Source organism: Elaeis guineensis, chromosome 5 (genome assembly GCF_000442705.2).
Source record: "Elaeis guineensis isolate ETL-2024a chromosome 5, EG11, whole genome shotgun sequence".
Taxonomy (NCBI): Eukaryota; Viridiplantae; Streptophyta; class Magnoliopsida; order Arecales; family Arecaceae; genus Elaeis; species Elaeis guineensis.
Window position 1 is genome coordinate 33,785,708 of NC_025997.2, and position 19,289 is coordinate 33,804,996.

General features: G+C 35.3%; 1 protein-coding gene across 12 annotated transcripts; it reads left to right on the forward strand.

The window, feature by feature from the left end:
• The first annotated feature begins 544 nt into the window (after positions 1 to 544).
• On the forward strand, positions 545 to 18,918 carry LOC140858151 (sm-like protein LSM4). Of its 12 annotated transcripts, none has more exons than XM_073257880.1 (11): positions 2,195 to 2,213; positions 2,452 to 2,535; positions 4,416 to 4,479; positions 5,133 to 5,297; positions 6,523 to 6,609; positions 10,640 to 10,681; positions 10,841 to 10,939; positions 11,044 to 11,121; positions 17,877 to 17,919; positions 18,374 to 18,529; positions 18,643 to 18,918. In XM_073257880.1, the coding sequence occupies exons 3-11, from the start codon at positions 4,453 to 4,455 to the stop codon at positions 18,663 to 18,665; spliced, it is 720 nt and encodes a 239-aa protein (XP_073113981.1). In that variant the 5' UTR covers positions 2,195 to 2,213; positions 2,452 to 2,535; positions 4,416 to 4,452; the 3' UTR covers positions 18,666 to 18,918. The 12 variants fall into 12 exon arrangements, with proteins under 12 accessions (XP_073113978.1, XP_073113984.1, XP_073113985.1 ...); XM_073257879.1 differs by lacking the exon at positions 2,195 to 2,213 and adding an exon at positions 2,256 to 2,370; XM_073257876.1 differs by lacking the exon at positions 2,195 to 2,213 and adding an exon at positions 4,964 to 5,034 and having other exon boundaries at positions 2,457 to 2,535.
• Positions 18,919 to 19,289: the final 371 nt, after the last annotated feature.

Below are 19,289 nucleotides of genomic sequence, written 5' to 3' on the forward strand. Positions count from 1 at the left end.
TCTATATATTTTTTTTGACAAATAAAAATATAATCTTCTCTTGGCTTGATTTCAATTCTCAAAAAGTAATGGAGTAAACCCATATCATTCTCTAAATGAATTAGAAATTACCCTTGCTTTCCTGCACCTACACGTGCCGAGCAGATGTCTGGACATTAATCTTGATAGCCATCAATTTCAGCTTGCCATTATCTGCCAAATCTTTGAATTTGAATGAGTCTCACTCATGATGAACTTACCCCAAAAATAAAAGAGTCAGATCTACTTGAATGTTGAGCAAAGCCGGCCCTTGGGCAGGTAAAACTGGGCCACTACCCCAGGCCCCAGGCCCTACATTGATGTTCCAATGAGATGCAAGGATGACTTTCTACAATATTATAACAAGAAAAATAATTAAATAGGTTAATGATGGGTTTTACATGCTACTTAACGAATATATCTATAAAAAATTATTGCACATAGATTAATTTTTCAATAATAATTAATATTTAAAGTATGTTAATTTTTAATAGGAAAAGTCCGATTTTTTTATTTGGCCCCAGGTCTAAAAAATATCAGGACCGGCCCTGATGTTGAGATCCCACAGTTGCCCTCTGAATCTTAAGCTTCTCATTCTAGAGCATACCTATGGAAACTAAAGGTTCTCAAAATTACCTAACCATTTAATAATGATGTTCACCATAATGTTACAATATTGGAGTTTGCATCATGCAGCTTTCTTATGCCAAATTCAGCATTCTTTTGTATTATCTCATGATGATCTTGGATGGTATCTTAGATTAATTTTGTGCTGTGCCTTAGATGTTGCTTTGAATGTATATTCTGTATCAATTTTTTCCGACATTGAAGAAGTCTGGGTAAGTTCAAAGAATTTTAAACAATATAGTGTGCCAGCCACCATGCTATTTGGTGATCCATTTTAAGCTCAGCTGGGACTAATGATCCTGCTTCCACTTAAAATCCTGAGCCTGAGATTCCACATCTTTAGAGGACCGAGGCTGCCCCGATATAGCAAAGGGTTCAGATTGGCATTAGGAATACCAGGGAAGAATTAGATTCACATAGATGTAAGTGATAAAAAGTATTTCAGAGAAGCTAGTAGTGACAACTCTTTTGAGTTGGGGAATAAAACTTGTTATGTTGTAATGTCATTGTTGATAAACAGGATCCCTTAAAAGTCCAAGCATCCAGCTTTCTTGGGACATTGCAACACATTGGGGTAAGACATGATTGCTTTATATATACTAGGACATCCTTGGTCTGAACACTAAGTGGCTTCCATGTAAAAATTCAGATGGTCACCAAGAAATTAGGAAAAAAGACCGTAAATCATTAGCAATTCCTTCGAATGACGAAGGCTTGGATGTGAACAAACCTCTTTACTTTTCCAGACATCGAATACTCCTCCTTTTTTCCTTTTTTTTTTTTCAGAGGACCTTCATATTCAGCACTTTCAGCATCTTCAGCTGAATAAATTTTACCTGATTCCCCAATCAGTTCTCTCCTCAAATTATCAAGAATATCATGAGCAACAAATGAATAGAAGATGTCCCTTTTAATTGTAAGTATATCCAAGTATGCAGTAGCATGCTGCCCCTGATCATACAAGATATTTTAAGAAATGTGGAACTGAAAAAATAGATGACAACCATATCATCAACTACAACAGAACACTATAAGCTACTTTCGCATAAGTCACCAAAACAGAAAAACTATCACTTCTGCTAATAAAAAATTATATATTTGCAGCTCAGCATGTATATACATTGTAATGTTCATGAAGATAAAATAATATAAGCAAACCCCCACCTCACAATCAAGATTTCCATCTTGAAATTCTTAGTAGTGGCTTTTGCTTCAAGTGTTCCTTCAAGAACTTGACAATTATTTTTACTTACTGTATGTTGCTAAATCGCTTGCTTCATTACACAATGCATTTATTTAGCCATTAAAAAAATATTTTTTTTTATTTTTTTATTTTAAAAAAATAAAAATTAAAAAATAATGTTTGATAACATCATGAAAAATAAAAAATAAAAAAATAAAAATAAAAATAATTATTTTTTGTGGAAAGCAAAAATTTTTTGCTTCCTAAAATTTGCTTTTCTTCTTTCTGACTAACCCGACTCGCCCTGACCGCTCCCCCTTCGGCTCTCTACCTGCTTGGCCGGCGAGCACCGTCAATCGACGGAGCTCCGGCCTCTGCCGCCCAAGTGTGCCTCTTCATCCTCTGCAATAGCTTCTACTTGGGGGCATACCAGGATGCCATCAACAAGAGCGAAATCCCCAACCTCTCCCTCTACGACGCCGTCGAGCGCGACTCCCTCGTCTATCGCTCCTACATCACCCTCGGCTCCTAGCAACTCGCTTGTCCCTCTCTTTCCTCCAGATCTTTGATCTCTTGCTTTCTCTATTCTTCTCTGATTCTTGAGATCTGCCATTCCTCTGCAGCTCATGATCAGCGAGATTGATTCCTCAGCCTCCACTACCCTCCAGGCTGTCAAGTTGCTCACCCTCTACTTCGCCGGAGACAAGGTTCGTTTCTCTGGTACCCAAACTGTATCTGGTTGGACTTTCTTTTAGGTCTAATGGTTTAAATTGTTTCAATCTGGAGCAGTGAAATCCAAACCATTTGATCTATCATGGATTTTTTTTTTTCTTGCTATTTCTTGTGTTCTAATATGAAATTCTCATCCAAGATATGATTTTGGTCGTTAGGCTTGAAACACTTTGGTCGTCCAACATGCTTTCTTACTATTCGAAGAAAAGCCTGACTCACATGACGATGGTGGCTTTGCTATCTTTCTGGGTGGCTTTTTTGTCTCTCAAGTAGACTTGCCTGTGGTTTTGTTGTTATAAGATAATTCTGGCTTTCTGGATGTGGATTATTGAGTTATGTTCACAGTGGTGCCTCAAACCAACATATGGCTATTTTATTGTTCTGTGCTTTCAGTTAAAGCACACCATTGAGAAAGATACGTTGGTGTGCCGGTGGTGTGAAAACTCTCTCTTTACATTAGGCCAGATGACCCTATAGTCTTCCAACTATGTATTGATGGACAAAAGGCTTCTAAGAGCTCTATGGAATTGGATGTGTCTGTGTTAATCCCCTATTGCTGCATTCAACTGTAGTCCTATGATGAGATTCTATTTTTAATCTCCTGTAAGACTTGTTTTATTGCTTGTCTCTACTTTCTCAGATTTATAGCATTCCAAGTTTCCATCTCAGTTATGCAGAATTTCAGTAGCCTAAATTGAGTATTTGCTACGGATGCTATATAGTCCCAAGATGGCTTTGCTATTTGACTTGGTATATTCTTCCTCTATATTGTCCATAGATGTTCGACTGATATTAGCATTTGTGATATGCCAAGTGCTAGGATTATTAGTTGCCAGATTTGTTTTGAATACGAGCATGTGAGGAAGAGGTGATCGCCTGTTTTTTCCTCTGAATTGTGGAGAGATCATGGGATGGGGACTTGAATGTTTTTTTTTCTTAGATTGCTCGTGGTTAGGATCTTATTTTGGAAAACCAACCAAGTAAAGATTTTAGTCTTTCTAGTATTGGAAGCCTCCAGTTGATCTTTGCAAAAGTTGATATAGTAATAAAACAAACTCATTGATATAGTAATAAAATATGTAGACATACATACTAATTTCAAACTGTTTTATGCAACTATTTTATGCAATTGTGGATTATCTGCCTTTACTGTTTTATGCACCTGTGGGAGATGGTTACATGCGTTCTTTTTGTGGATGCTCTTTATCTATTGCCTGCAACCAGTTTACCTCTCTGTATTTATTTCCTCTGGTTCATTACAAGAATTACAACATTTACAAGTCTACTGAAGTTACAGTAACATTTTCCAACTCAGTTGCTCTTAGTCTGCTTTTTTTGTTTCTTATACGTGGGTAATACACTATTGTTGTGTTTATCTTTACACTGCTTCAGATAATGTGTTGATATATGGGAGGATATGAGTCACTGTATTAATGGTTTTCTTGGCCGATCTTTCTTATCTCCTTGTTATAGCTACTATCATTGCTGTTCGATAGATTGGGTTATCTACTTTTATTGCTTATGGGTCTTCACCAACTATCTATATGATCATAATTAGAATGTTTATTAGACATATGGAATTCTATAATATTCAACTTCTTCAGTCTGTTGTATGCTCTATCTATCTTACTGGATACCTCATCATCTATTTATCTTGCTCTACATCAATCCATGCGGCTGTTCTCATTATATATTATAGTAATATATAATCTTCAAACTGATAGTTCTGATAATCTAGATATGTTAGTTCTGCATTAAGAGACGAGTTTAGTATGATCTGCGTCAGTTCTTAAGCTTTAAATGTTAGTGAGACTCTACGTGTTAAGCATTAAATGTTAATGTTTTATTGTGGCAGGTAGGTCCTCCAGTAAGCTGAATACTATCATCCCTCCATGCAACTTATTTGGCATCAAACAAAAGTAAGTCCAAGCTTCTAAGTAATAATTGACTATATGATAAGACTCTAACCAAGGGCTAAATCGTGATTGAGTTTGATTTAAAGTTTTTAAAGTTTCACCAAGGGTTGAATTTGTTACTTACTATTATGCAATTGGTATAAATCAAGTAACTTTTATCATTATAATTGGTTTAGTTAGTTATAATGATTAATTGCACAATGACAAGTTTTAGAGTTCCATCGTCCATTAGTTTTGAAGATACTGCAGTATCTTCTGCAAATTGGATAATAGAATAGGAAAATATATTCATAGATTTAATGATGGAGCAAGTTCAAAAAGGAAATAGGTCAACCATAACATTTATAAAGAAATCTTAGAAGAAAATACGTGTCAAATTTTATATGAAAACTAAAAAGAAATATGAGTTGAAGCAATTCCAGAACAAGTTCAATCAACTGAGGAAGTGCTATAGAGTTTTTACTGATTTGAAGAAGTTACCAACCAGGTTTGGATGGGATCCAGTCTTGAAAACCGCTATAGCTTCTAATGATATTTGAGAAAGTTACATTGCTGCAAGTAAGTATTTATTTTTCTTTTATATTTTTTATAATTTATTATATTTTTATTTAATTAATTCAATCTTATATGTCTCACATATAAATTTGTTATTGTAGGTTCATCCAGAAGCAAAGAGATTTCGAACTTCCATTTGTCCCAAATATGAAGAGTTCATAACAATATTTGGTGATACTACTGCTACCAGTAAAGAGGCGATAGCAAGCACCCAAGATGTGTCAGATAGCAGTGATTCTCAAGACAACGAGCTTCTTTTTGATGATGTTAGTATAGAAGGAGAGTCTAGTGGTTCAAGAAACCGTCGTCGTCCAAGAGATTTAATTCCAATGAGTATCCACCGTGTGAGAAGTCAATCAAGAGTTTCAGAGTTAGCAGATGCTATCAGATCCCTAGTAGAGGCTAACTAGACAAGAAACAATATGATGATACAACAACAAACAGCCGCAACTTTGAGTTCTGGGCAGTACTCAATTGCAAATTGCATTAAAATTTTTGAAACTATTGAAAGAGTGAATATGCCTACATATTTGAAAGCAATTGAGAAGTTCCAAGATAAGAGATGGAGGGAAACATTTACTGAGATGTCAAGTGAGCATAGGTTGGGGTGGTTGGCAAGTTTGTAGGATGTTCATGTGACTTTTAGTTGTTTAGATGGACTTTAAGTATTAGAATATTATATCAAGAATTATGTATGTGCATATTATGCTTTATTTGGATTGATGTTCTATTGTTTTTTAGACTTTGTGCTATGGATTTATGATGTTACGAAGATTATGTATCACTTAAATTGTTCTATGTTAATATCTGTAGTCTTATTTTCTTTCATATTAATAGGATATGGACGGTGATGTGGAGGAGATTGACTTAGAAGTTGAGAAGAATTTAAATATTTTTTATTCTAGTGATGGAAAGGAAACAAAGAAATTTTATTTATTTGATGAAAAGGAAGATGATGCTATAGAGCTTGTTGTTACTGCTACAGTTGAGGAGTACTACAATTTGTATCTATGCAAGCAATCATATAGAAATGATAATTTGATCGGTGTTGAATATGTTATGAGGATAATTCTTGAAAATCTAGACAGGTGTCTAGATTTATTTAGGATGGATAGTTGTATATTTCTTAACTTTTGCTTTGACTTGAGATAAAGAAATATATTGCATGATTCTCGATTTGTAAGTGTTGAAGAAAAAATTACTATATTCTTGATGATAATTGATCAAAGAGAGTCAAATCAAATAGTGGCAGATCGTTCTCAGCATTTTGGATAGACAATTAGTCATCATTTTGGAAAGACACTAAAGATAGTTGTTCGATATGCAAAGGAGCTTATAGTGCCACTTTCTTTTGCTGAAACTCCTCCAGAAATTCGTTGTAATTCCAAATACTATCTTTATTTCAAGATATTTTCGTATATCCATATTATTATTTAAAGTTAATAAAATTATTTTATTATCTTGATATTAACTAAAATAATTTACATGCAGGATTGTGTTGGAGCTATTGATGGAATGCATGTTAGTATTTACGTGCCCTCTAGTAAGCAAATTCCTCATCGAGGGAGGAAGATCATAGTAACTCAAAATGTTTTATGTGCTTGCTCATTTGATATGTTATTCACTTTTATCATATCTGGTTGGGAAGGAACTGCAAATGATTCTCGGATTTTTATGTCAGCGGTCACAAATACTGAATATAGATTTCCTAATCCACCAGAAGAAAAGTACTATATAGTTGACTCTGGCTTCACAAACATGCATGGCTAACTTACATTTTATTGAGGTGAATGTTATCATCTTCAAAACTATCGAGGAAGGGGTCGTCAATCAAAAATAAGCAAAGAGTTATTCAATTATCATCACTCATCTCTACAAAATGTGATTGAGCATTGCTTTGGAGTGGTGAAGAAGTAGTTTTCTATCTTGAGAGAGATGCCTCCATATTCTTTAAAAAAGCAAGCATGAACTGTTATAGCGTATGAGCAATTCATAATTATATCAGGAAGAAGGCATGTGAGAATAGTTTCTTTATTGAATATATAGATGAAAATAGTATTATTGAAGATGAGATTGATGCCCCTAGCCAAACTACTACAAGTATGGACAGGACTGCTAACTCTCGATGAGAGATGGGTATAATTAGAGATAGAATTGCTAATAGATTAGCTTGAACATATGGTTTGATTCAGTGATTTAGATTTATTTTTTAATATATAAAATAATAGCAAAATATTTTGTATTTACCAAACATACTTTCAAATCCATCATATGGATTATTTCGATCGAGATTTTATTGAATTGAAATACACTGATGCATTAACTCTAACTTATTCGGAGGGATCAATTCTATCTTGATTCACGTACCGACTTCACAAGTACTTGATTGTACCTAAAAATCTTTCATCACTGAATTAGAAATTCAGATGTCTGATACTAAAGCACATTGAGTTGCTTGCAAGTTATTATGGTGATCTCAGATTGGAGGGACACTTCTTTTCATATCCTTTACGAGTTACTCTGGACAGTCGAGTGCTCCGTAGTTGGTCACATTCAGTGAGATGTACACTTACATCTCACTTGCATGTGATATCAGTGTCTCCACACTTCTTGATTAAGAGGACAACCAACACACATGGCACACAACGACCTACACTTGATATAGCTATCATCCTAATAATAGCATATCATTTGGTCGTGAACTAGGTTTAAGGACTAAATGATGTATCTTCCTATATTGATTCAAATAATCCTAAGAACTTTATCATAACATAGGAATTTAAAAAAGATGTACAAAGTGATGAAAAACTAAATAATATTTATTATTTAACAATCATATACAATTATAACAATGAGCTCAACCGTCAACAGACTGATGATTGACTTTGGAACATAATTTCCAACACTAGTACCAATCAAAATAGAAATTTTTTTTAATTTAAAGCTTGAATTTACAAAAGTAAATGAAAAACCTTCTAAATCAAGTTTTGCTAAAGAAATTAAATTTTTAAATGCTGAAGGAATATAAAGACATTATGTAGATCTAATTGGAATCCGGTGTCTGTAATAAGTCTATAGGTTCCAACTAAAATGACCTTGGACTTCATCTAGTTTCTCATAAAGATCCACTGCTCTCTATTATTTGGCTTCCAACTTGAAAGAAATCTCTACAATGAATAAGAAACATGAATTGTAGCATTCGAATCAATCCACCAAGTATTAGAAGGAACATCAACGAAATTGGTTTCAAAACAAATAAGTGATAAGAGAATACTTTTTTTTTTGAACCATTTCCTTCTTTTCTCATAATTTTTCTTGATATATCCTTCCTTGTTACAGAAGAAACATTTCAATTTATGAAAATTTTTTTTGGTGGATTGTTGGCTCTTTTATTTTTTTTCTTCACTTTCTTTCTTTTAGGATGCTCCTGTGAAACCATATGAACAACTAGGATCTCTTTCTGTTTCAATCTCTCTTCTTTTTGCACACACTGAGAGTGAGTTCATTCATTGCCCATGATTCCTGATGTGTGTTGGGGTAAATCTTAAATTAGATAAACTGAGATAGAAGATAATTGAGAACAAATAGGATAAAAAAATCTTCAGATACCATCATACCAAAATCATTCAATTTTTCAGCTATATTATGTATTTTCATAATGTGCTTTTACACTCCTTAAAATTCATCATATTTCATAGAGATTAACTTATTCATTAGGATACCAGTTAAGACTTTATTTGATTTGATAAACTGTTATTCTACATAGAAAAGATAGTCAAAGGCCAATTTGTTATCAGGAACAGCTCTCCTAATATCTTTTACTATAGAATTCTTAATAATCATGAGAGATAATCTATTAGAACACTCCTATTTTTCACATAATTTCTTATGATTAGGAGAACTAGTAGGGATAAATTGATCTGACTGAGACTTACGAAGGGTCAAATCTAAGTCTAGGCATCCTAAAATAATGAGAAGTTGCTCATGCCAATCAGGATAATTCGATCCATTTAGTGTGGGAATGTTAGATAGATGCGACAAGAGTGAAGCAGGGATAACAACTGTAAGTAAAAGAACATGCTCACAATTATGATCATGATGCAAATTCCATAACATAATTCTGCTAATAATACTTATTATACAATTATAAAATATCTTTGGGTAAGAATCATAGCATACAATAAGTATCACAACTAATTTAATTATAAATTAAACATTATAAATAATGCCAAAATATGCATCACATAAATCATAACCAACAATAATATAAAATATATAAGCAAGAGCAATAATTATGGTATGTATACATAATTCATGTTTAAACTGTGATCTATCATATTAGTTATATTTTCAGTGATTAACTAATATGATTATAAAAATTTGAGATTATTCTCACATTTGGATGTAGAACTCTCCATCTTTATGCAATTCAAGTTAGTCAACTTTTTACTTTTAATTTTGTATCAAACTACAGTCACCTTTGGATTAACCGTAACAAATACACCTTTATGCAATTTCAAAGCTATAATGAGAGAAAAAGTCATTACTCCTTGATGACTCAGCTACCTAACATCCATAGAGTGCTGCGGATCTTTTGGGGCTACATGAAAATATACTTGAATGTTGTAATAGTAAGCAAAATTATCGAATAAATAATATATAAATTATTCAAATATTTTATCATGTATGAGAATTGAACCAAAATATTTCTCAAGTCATTACGAGTCCAATGGTTTAAAAATCGCTCAAATCGGATGTAAAACGAAAAAGAGAAGGGTTAATAATAGAGGATTAAACCGTAAATCCTAGATAAGAGAAGGGTTTTTCAGTAGTCTGCCAGAAAACTGTAGAATCTATCTATAATAAACTGTTCTTCAGGGGGTTATTTGTAAAATAGTTTAAAATAAAATTGGGTCAACGGGTTTGATCCAAAATTTAATGGGTTAAATCCAAAACCTGAAATCAGAAACCCGATAGCCTAATGGGTTTGGATCTACACGGGTTTGGATCTGGATCCGAACCCGAAATCCCATCTTCCTCCCCAATCGTGAGAAACCTGGGTGGTTTCTCTGCGCCGAACGGCCGCCCCTATTCTTCTCGACCACCGGAGATTAGCAGGGAGGGCGGCAGGCTGCTGCCCCTGCCGGAGGGCAGCGGAAGACCCGTCGTCGCTCCGACCGCTGCGGCACAAGCCGCTGTTCACGCGGCTGCACCGAAGATACTGCGGGCGGTGGTGGATCCAGCCACCGCCGCCACCACCCCCTTCAGTCGGTTCGCTGCCCCGTTCGCCATCATTGGCATGGCCGCGGCCGTGGCCGCTGCCCCGTTTGCCGGATGGCGTGGGTCGGCCTATGCGGCCGGCCCCAAACAAAAAATCCCTTTTTTTTAATTTTATTTTCAAGAAATTAATAAACCTTGATTTAGTTTTCAAACAATTTTTCAGATTTTTTTTCCCTTTTTTAATATAAATTTGTGGGTTCTATCAGGGTTCATATGGAATTAGGGTTTCAAAGTTTAAATTGTTCCGAATTTTCGGTATTTTTTAGATATTTTTTGGATTAGTGGGTTGTTCTGATTTTGAGATTATACCTTTGGTGCTGCTTTCCAGCTTCCGTTATCGCTCCTGAAGACGGCCCAAGGGCATCCCATGGTGAGATGCTTGTGTCCTTTGATTTGTTTCTTTTTACCTAGGTTAAGGATTGTGTGCTTTATTCGATTTATTATGCTGGGGTTTTGTTTTTGGATTACTTTTTCTTGATATTGGTAGTTATTTAGCGTATTGATTGATGACGTTGTTGTCTCGCGACAGCTGGTGGAGCTGAAGAATGGGGAGGCGTACAATGGGCATTTGGTGAACTGTGATACCTGGATGAACATTCACCTTCGTGAGGTCATTTGCACTTCAAAGGTGGCTGCTTTGTTGTCTTGCTTTATGTATTGATGTTTGTTTTGCTCAGGTGGAATTAGACTGGCATTGTCTTGTGTTCCTTATAGGATGTCATTGTGGTGTAGGATGGAGATAGGTTTTGGAGAATGCCTGAATGCTACATTCGAGGGAACACCATTAAGTATCTTCGAGTTCCTGATGAGGTATGTAGCATAACCTTTGCAGCAGAATTTGCGTTTTCCTTTTACCCTCTCACTTTATTCTTGCGGTATTACTCATTTCAGATCCAACTAGTCATTTATAATTTGGAGTATCTCAACCAATTCTGTTATTATTATTATTATTATTTTTAAAAATTTGGTTAGGACTTTTTTTTTTTTAATTTGGTATTTTATGCTGATGTCTGTGTATTTACATGCAGACATGATACATATAGTTCTTTGTACAATACATCTACATACATTGTTTAATCAATTGACGCTAATATAGCAGGCTACTGGTGCCATCACCATCTTCAGTTACAAAGAAGATGAATGCTTTGGGAAGATAATTGGCTGATGCCTATAAGCCAGTAATTACAGAAACTAGCTTGATTAAGGACCATATAAGCATTACTGCCAAGATAGACAAATCAACTCTTTTTTTTTTTTTTGATGATTTTCAAAATGAAATATTCCTATTTTTCCCTTATCTATGAAGCAATCTTTCAGGTGAATATAATTTTGGGTAAGGCTATAAATTTGTGAAACTATGTCCTGACATTGTTCATTCTTTTAAAAAAATTGAGTTGGTATTACGGTATAAATTTACTAGTTTCTATGTGGTGCATGTTGAACTAGATCAATTAATAAAATGCAGTTTGGGATGAGACAGGTTCGTTAAGCAAATTGGGGTGTAGGGATTTCGTAGAAGGAAACCTAGCTGTCACAATGGTAGATACAGTCTGATGAAACAGTAGCTTTTATTCCCAAAACATGTGCCAGTGCAAATGTGTATATGATAAGATAAAGTCAGTGTTCCAGAGCTGCTAATGATATGTTAGTTACAACACTTGAAACTATAATTGTACATGACTCAGTTATAGCATGTAATTAACAATAAAATATGAAGGCATAATGATTATTAATTGATCATGTATAGGTTTGGTTCCTTTTTTTTTTTTTTTGTGGGGGGTGAGGGGAGGAGACATGAGAAATAAGCATCAAAATTTATTTGTTGTACAGAGTTAGCAACTCAACACATGCAAATTGTTTCCATATATATCTATCATGAGCATAACTGCTATTGGAGATTACTAAGGTGCCTCAAGATTGAGTATTTTTTGATGGTTCTCATCAATAGGGTAGCTTCTGGGATGCTTTAAATGTCCAAAATTGTCCAATTTAAAGTTCATGGCTAGGGAAATTGGTGGTTGGAAGGGGAGGTTCAAACGGCAACTAATGAATGAGCTTGTTGATAAGAAGAAGTTAAAAAAGTAATATAGTAGGACAGAACGCTATATTTATTCCTCAACAAAGAACATAGTTTAGTGAATGTAATGAAATATGCAAGCTCTAGCGATCTTCATAACACCAAAAAAGGCAAGCAAAAAAGGAAAGATGAAGGAGAAACTAAATATCTATGCTGTATTTATGTGCACGAAAGTTGATTATAGTAGCACTTATATAAGTTAATACAAATTTGGAAGGATTTCCAGAGGTTGAATGTTGGAGCATACAGTTTGAGGGAGATCCATGAAGGAAAGTTGTGTAAGATAGATGAGGGAATACATGTCTGGGATATTTTTTTTTTTTGAGGAAGAACATTGAGAGCCATGCACAACTAACTCATGAACACTTCCAGACTAGTGACTTGGGCTCAGACAAGGATCAATGGCATGGTAGAATTTATAAAACCAAGCTGAATGTAGAGGGATGGAGCTCATATCCATGTATGATACTCTTGGCTCCTAGTTAGCTGTCTTCTTTATGGTAATGTTGTCCAGCATACAATCTTTTGTTTAATAGTCGACTGTTGGTTGCTTCATCACGGAGAGGATTTTCTGCTTATCAAGGTTATCAAAAGCAAAAGCCATGCTTAAGATAACAATACCTCATATTGTCTGAGGTGCTAGGTGCTAAAAAGGCATCTGTTGAAGAAAGCAAGGTACTCATCTATGAAAAAGTTAAACAATTACATTAGAAATAAATATTGCTTGTATTCGAAAACAATACACTCATAATAAAATTGTTTATTCATGTTTAAACATCTTAAATCATGATCATCCCAAAAATTAGATACATGTTTTACATCTTTGAAAACATCACATCAGAATAACACTTCTCGTAACATGTTTTTAAAACAAAAATCAGCAAAAATGGACCAATGAACATCCTAAAACAGTTTTCAAGTTTAAAGATGACAGTGAAATACAGTTTCCCAGAACATGTTTCATGTTTCACAACAATACATAATATTAAAGAATTAACCACAAAACATCCTATGGTGGTCCTTTATTTATGAGGGCTCCAATAGATCAAAATTGAAATCAACATAAAGCCATCAAAGCTCTAAAAAAATGGGTGAAACATGTCAAAAAAATTGTGCTAGACATTGGAGAGGTGCACAGTTGAATGCCTCTTACTTTGTCCCAAGTGCTTGCCTAGATGTTACCTTAGTAAACTCACCTTTCTTGGGGAGTGTGAGGTATTTAAGGGTTTCCTTGCCCTGCCCAAGTGCCTAGATCGCCTTTGACAACACTACTATTTATTTATTTTTCAAATTATTCTCAATTTTCGAGTGTGCAGTTACACATCAATATGTTCTAGAGGGTTTAATATGTTTGTGGTGTATTGTACCAGTTTTAATTGTTGCACTTGATATTTTATTCAACTTGGATTCTTGTTTTTTCATGCTTCAAGCCAAGGCCTTGTTCTAGGCCATGCCTATGTCAATAAGTTAGAAATGTGAGGGCTAGGCTTGGAATATAAATAGCCTTATGTTTGGATGCTGTTTTGAGAGAGAGAAAAGGAGGGGAGAAAAGGAGGGGGGGGGGGGGGGGGTGCAGTGCTTGTTGTAATTGTACTCACTTAGGCCTTGTTTGGATGCTGGTTATCTGCTGGTCAGTAGTTTAACCAGACAAAGAAGAGCCCAAAATGCCATGATACTTTAGTCGGTCAATGCCCTAAAAAGCAGACAAACTGGTTAACTTATTTCATGGCGGATGGTGAGATAGAGCTAAGGAGCTCGCTCTTCTCTCTTTAATTTTCAGATTTTCCACAATTTATCCCACTAGACTCCGAAAGATCAACCAAACAGCAGATAACTTTTAACTGGTAGTTAGCTGATTTGGAGGTGGTTACCAATGGTTAAACTTATCTAACCCCCATTTAGCTATTTAGCATCCAAGCACAGCCATGGCCTTTTTTCTATTTGTGTTGTTGATATATATTGTTTATATTAGATGAGTATTTTTAAAAGTTTTCATATTTTCTTTTCATCTTGCCTTATGATTTTATTTTTGTGTTTCCACAACATTATTTGGTGCCTGATTGGTGCAGTTCATTGTATAAATGTAAAGGGGCCCTATAGAGAACATATTTCCCTGCACCCATAGTGATCCAAGGAAGAGGGATTCATTGTGCGCAAAAATAAAAATTATTGAACCATATTGAGAAAAGTGACAGAGAGCTTGCTAGAACTTTTAAATGTGACTAGCTTGAATCGGCACATGGACTTGGACAATGAGAAACTTGACCATGCCTTCCATGACTTAATCTTACCATTACAAGATACAAATAAAATTTTAATATGCATTAGAATAGAAGGTTATAGATGCAGAACTAGCTGCTTGTTTGCTCCTGTGGGAAGTTGAAAAGCTATCATTTCCTACGATGGTGCATCGCACCTACTTATTTTCTTAAAAAAAAATTTCATGACGTGCTATCATCTCTATCATATGATCATATTGCCCTTGGTCATCATCCATTGATTCTTCATTTAATGTAATTGTCACATACTCATAATTTAGCCTTGCCCATAGCAATGCCAACTCTTCAATTTTGGATATCTATGAGCATTTTTTGCCTCATCAATGCTGCATGTGGAGAAGAGTTGAAGGCTTGGGACCCCAGGAAATATTGATCCCACCACAAAGCTTATTTGCAATTTGAGTAGCTTGGAATAAATGTAACTTTACCAAATGTTTGCAAACAATAGCTTGTTGAATTAATATCATTTAAATTACCAGACTGACTTGGTGGGCTTATCCAGTTGCCCAAGGCCTATATACAATGATAAAACAACGTGTAGAAACTAAGAGTCTCCTTAATATGTACTTTACAGCCAGCACATATATCCTTACCAACTCCTAGTCTCTTGTTTAGGACGTGAAATATATGTATGTTTTTGTCTACATAGTTATTTTCTTGATGTGGTAGAATATATGGACTTTCGGTATCCTTTAGTAGGATTCTCATATCATTTCTTGTGATAACTTTGTTCTGTGCATGTCTAAAATTAATGCCCTATCTTTGATACATCAAGATTGTGCAACTCCTTCAAACTGTAAGAAAGTGAATGATTATCAGATGATTTATTCTACAAAGAAATTATAAGTGCTTCCAGTTGACTAATGTCTCAATGTCTGTCATCAATTGAACTAGAGATCTTTCTTATATATGCTGCAATGCATAAGGTGCCAATATTTGAGAGTTCAATTACCATAGTAACCCCTGCTTAGTTTCCTGCTTGAGGGGGTTTAGTGTTTGGTAGCAATAGCAACAGTCTTGGCAAACCGACATGCGGCCAAGTTGTACGAGGTATCATTCTATGGACATTAATTTAGGGGCGTCAGCATTTTTTTTGGACATGTGGACATGACATAATAGGACACAATACAAGTCAGCTGGAAACTCAACTTTCAAGTGCTTCTCGATACTTATTTTTGTGGAGTGTCATGTGAGAGATTCTTAGTTTTGAGTGCTAGGTACTTTTTGTGAAGCATCCATTATGTGTTTTATATAGAATTATCATCGTTATTTATCAACTTAAGTATCTTATCACATGTTAAATAACTTAAACGTACCCAAGGAATAACTTAGGTTATGTTTGGCTGTCAACTAGTTAACTAAGGGGTAAATATATTAAATTATTGATAGCCACCACCTCCAAGGTCTAGAATTATTCACTATTTGGTTGACGTTTTGAGGGTTGTAGGATAAATTGTGGGAAAAAAAATTAAAAATAAAGAGAGAGAAGAGAGTTTCGCTTGTCCTCCATGACTTATGGTAATAGGGCTAGCCTGCTTTTTGAGCATTATCAATTAAATTTATCATGGCATTTTTGGCTCTTATTTGTTTGGTTAAACTACTGCCATCCACTAACCTTCACATAACCAGCATCTAGATAAGGCAGCTGTCTCTACCTTTTTTTTTTCCTTCCATGTTTTTTTGTTTTGGAAAACAATGGCTTCAAGACACGCATACACATGGACACATGTGCTCACACATAAACACACACACACACACACACACACACACACACATATAGCTATACTTGGCTGAACTTGAGTGAATCTCTACTTAGATTGGATCAAGTCTAGATCGAATGATGGAGGTCTTACATCAATAATATAAGCCATTGGATGTTATCTAGTACTATCTTTAAACTACTTACTAAAAATCATGTGATTAAAGACCCTTAGCCTAAGCAATGAGTGGTCAAAGAATATATATTATTTCATGTCATTTGAACTATCCAAATTTTTAGACCACTTGATCCATAGGCTAGGGGTCTTGAAGTTATATGATTTTTGGTTTGTAAGCAGTTTAGAGATAGTGAATCGCATTCAACGGCTTGGATCATCAATGTGAGAACCTGACCAGATTTGGGATCTTCTAGGAGCATTTGTTTCAAAATGCTTCCGAGTCAAAAATAATGAAGGGCCTCTCAAAACCAAAAACCAGTACAGATGATTATGATTTAAGATATATAAAATACGTTGGTATTTTCTTTTAAATTTTTGAGCTCTCTTGCCTATGCATCAAGCTGGGAAGAAATGAACAGGAGAAATATAACTAGTGAGCAAAAGCATCGTATAAAGTATATAATTTGCAATTTTGAATAGTTGATCTTGATCTGAATACTTTAAAACATAAATAGATCAAATTTTCAGCTAATTTAGATGCTTCTAAATTAAGTTTGAACTGAAACATGATATTATACTGCTGAAATGGTCATTTTTGGTTTAGGATAAAGGATCTCAAAGACGCATCCTTTTTTTGTTTTTAACAAATTTAAAAATGCCATAGATGATGATCAACAGTGCTGATTTTTCATTTTCAGATGCCCTACATTGTTTTTGACTAAGAAGCATTCGAAACCAAATACTCTCAGAACTGTCCTACCTAGATTGACTCTCTCTCTCTCTCTCTGCGCGTGCGCGTGTTTATGTATAATTCCTGTGCTTATATTTTTGGAGGTTGCCATTTCCAACACTTAAGGAGACTTAGAAACTTGGCAACCATGCCAATTGTCCAGGCAACTTATATCTCGGATAACACTAAGAACACTGTTTCTATCCAGTGTTTATGCTTAAATATTAGGTGGGTATTCATGATGTTGTATGGGTTCAATTTTGTGTTATCACATGATGTTACACTAAACATGGTCTAGTGATCAAGTTTGTTTGGCTGTTGTCTTTCCGATTGGCTTGTATTTATGTAGATTGTGCCATGGAGATGAATGCAATCCCCATGTCAATTCTTCCTTACTCTAAACCTGTCTTGGGAAATTATAAGGGGTGGCGGGTTATTTTGCTTTCTCTGTACATGTGTTATGCTCTTAACTTGTAGTAGCTAAGCCTCCTATTAGTGAATATGTGATTATGCAACTATCTGGATGTGCGGTTCATAAACTTCCAATTTCTTTATTTCATGTGATGTGCCAAAAAGAAGTTATAATGATGGCTGCTTCCTAGGTAATTGACAAGGTCCAAGAAGAAACTACCAAGAGCCGTTCAGGTAAATTGCTCAAACCTATTATACTTCTGATATTATGAGAATTTAAACTTCAAGATACTGGAAATTTTTGTACGTTATAAGGTAATAGATCTATGTTCATCACTTGACAAAGGTGAAACGATCATGCCCTTTTTCAATATATGGCATAGATTATTGAACGATCTTCAAGACATACTGCAATAGTAGCCCATGAGTTTATTAGGTTCTTTTGCCTATTTGTCTGCTGTTGGATGACTGCTTGATTTTTGATCAAACAAACTTGAAGTCTTACCCAACAACACACCTCCACCACCCCCCCCTCCCAAAACAGAAACCCTCCTCTTCCTCCCAGAAGAGATGCTGACGAAGAGTATGAGCCATGGCATATAGCTTCTGTCCTTGTTCACATTAACTTTTAGCGGTCCGCATATTTGGCACCATCCTGAACCAATTTTATTTTATGTCCTCTGTGCAGACAGGAAGCCACCTGGTGTTGGCCGTGGAAGGGGAAGAGGTAGAGAGGATGGTGGCAGTGGTAGGCCTGCTAAAGGCATTGGACGTGGTCAGGAAGATGGTGGCAAAGGTGGTCGTGGCAAGGGTGCAAGTGGCAGTAGAGGTGGTGGCGGCAGAGGTACACATCCCCCTCTTCATATCATCAGGGTTTCTTGGTGGTGTGTGAGGCATGAACTTTCTTTGTGCATAAAACTGACTCATGCTTTATCTCTATGGAATAAATCTTAACAGGTGGAGGGCGCGGCCGTGGCTGATACAGGTCAAGTAAATAAAATGCCAGTTTTAAAGGCTTTTCTTTCTGTTGCATAGATAACCTCAATGTGAAGAATGAATGAGTAGATGTAAGATTGCTTCACCTGTGTTCTGGGCCTAGCGTATTACAGGTGCATGTGTGAGGAAGCTTTAGAGGATCTATTTAGTTGTAGGAAGACCGAAGGAAACTATTCTAATGTTCAATTGCTTGTTCCATGATTTTCTTTTCTATGAGCACAAAGATCAGTTGGAATATGTGACAGTCCAGCACTTTCCTTTCCCTTCTCTCTCTCTCTCTCTCTCTCTCTATATATATATATATGTATGTATGTATGTATATGTATATGTATGTATGTTTGTGTATAATATATGAATGTATGTCTGCATGTATCTCTGGTACAGCAAGGGCACAAGGCTCCTGAAGAGAAAAGAAATCACATTCTGAAGTAATACAGCTCAGTGCATCATAGAGAATCAATAGAGCCAGCAGCTCTCGGTGAAAGAACGATCCAGGGTAGAAATCATTCTTTCCCCCTTCATTGTATATTTAGTATCTTATCATTTGCTGAATCTACATTCAGTATTAACCTGTTCCAAGTCAGGCACAACAGAGGCAGTCTGATCAG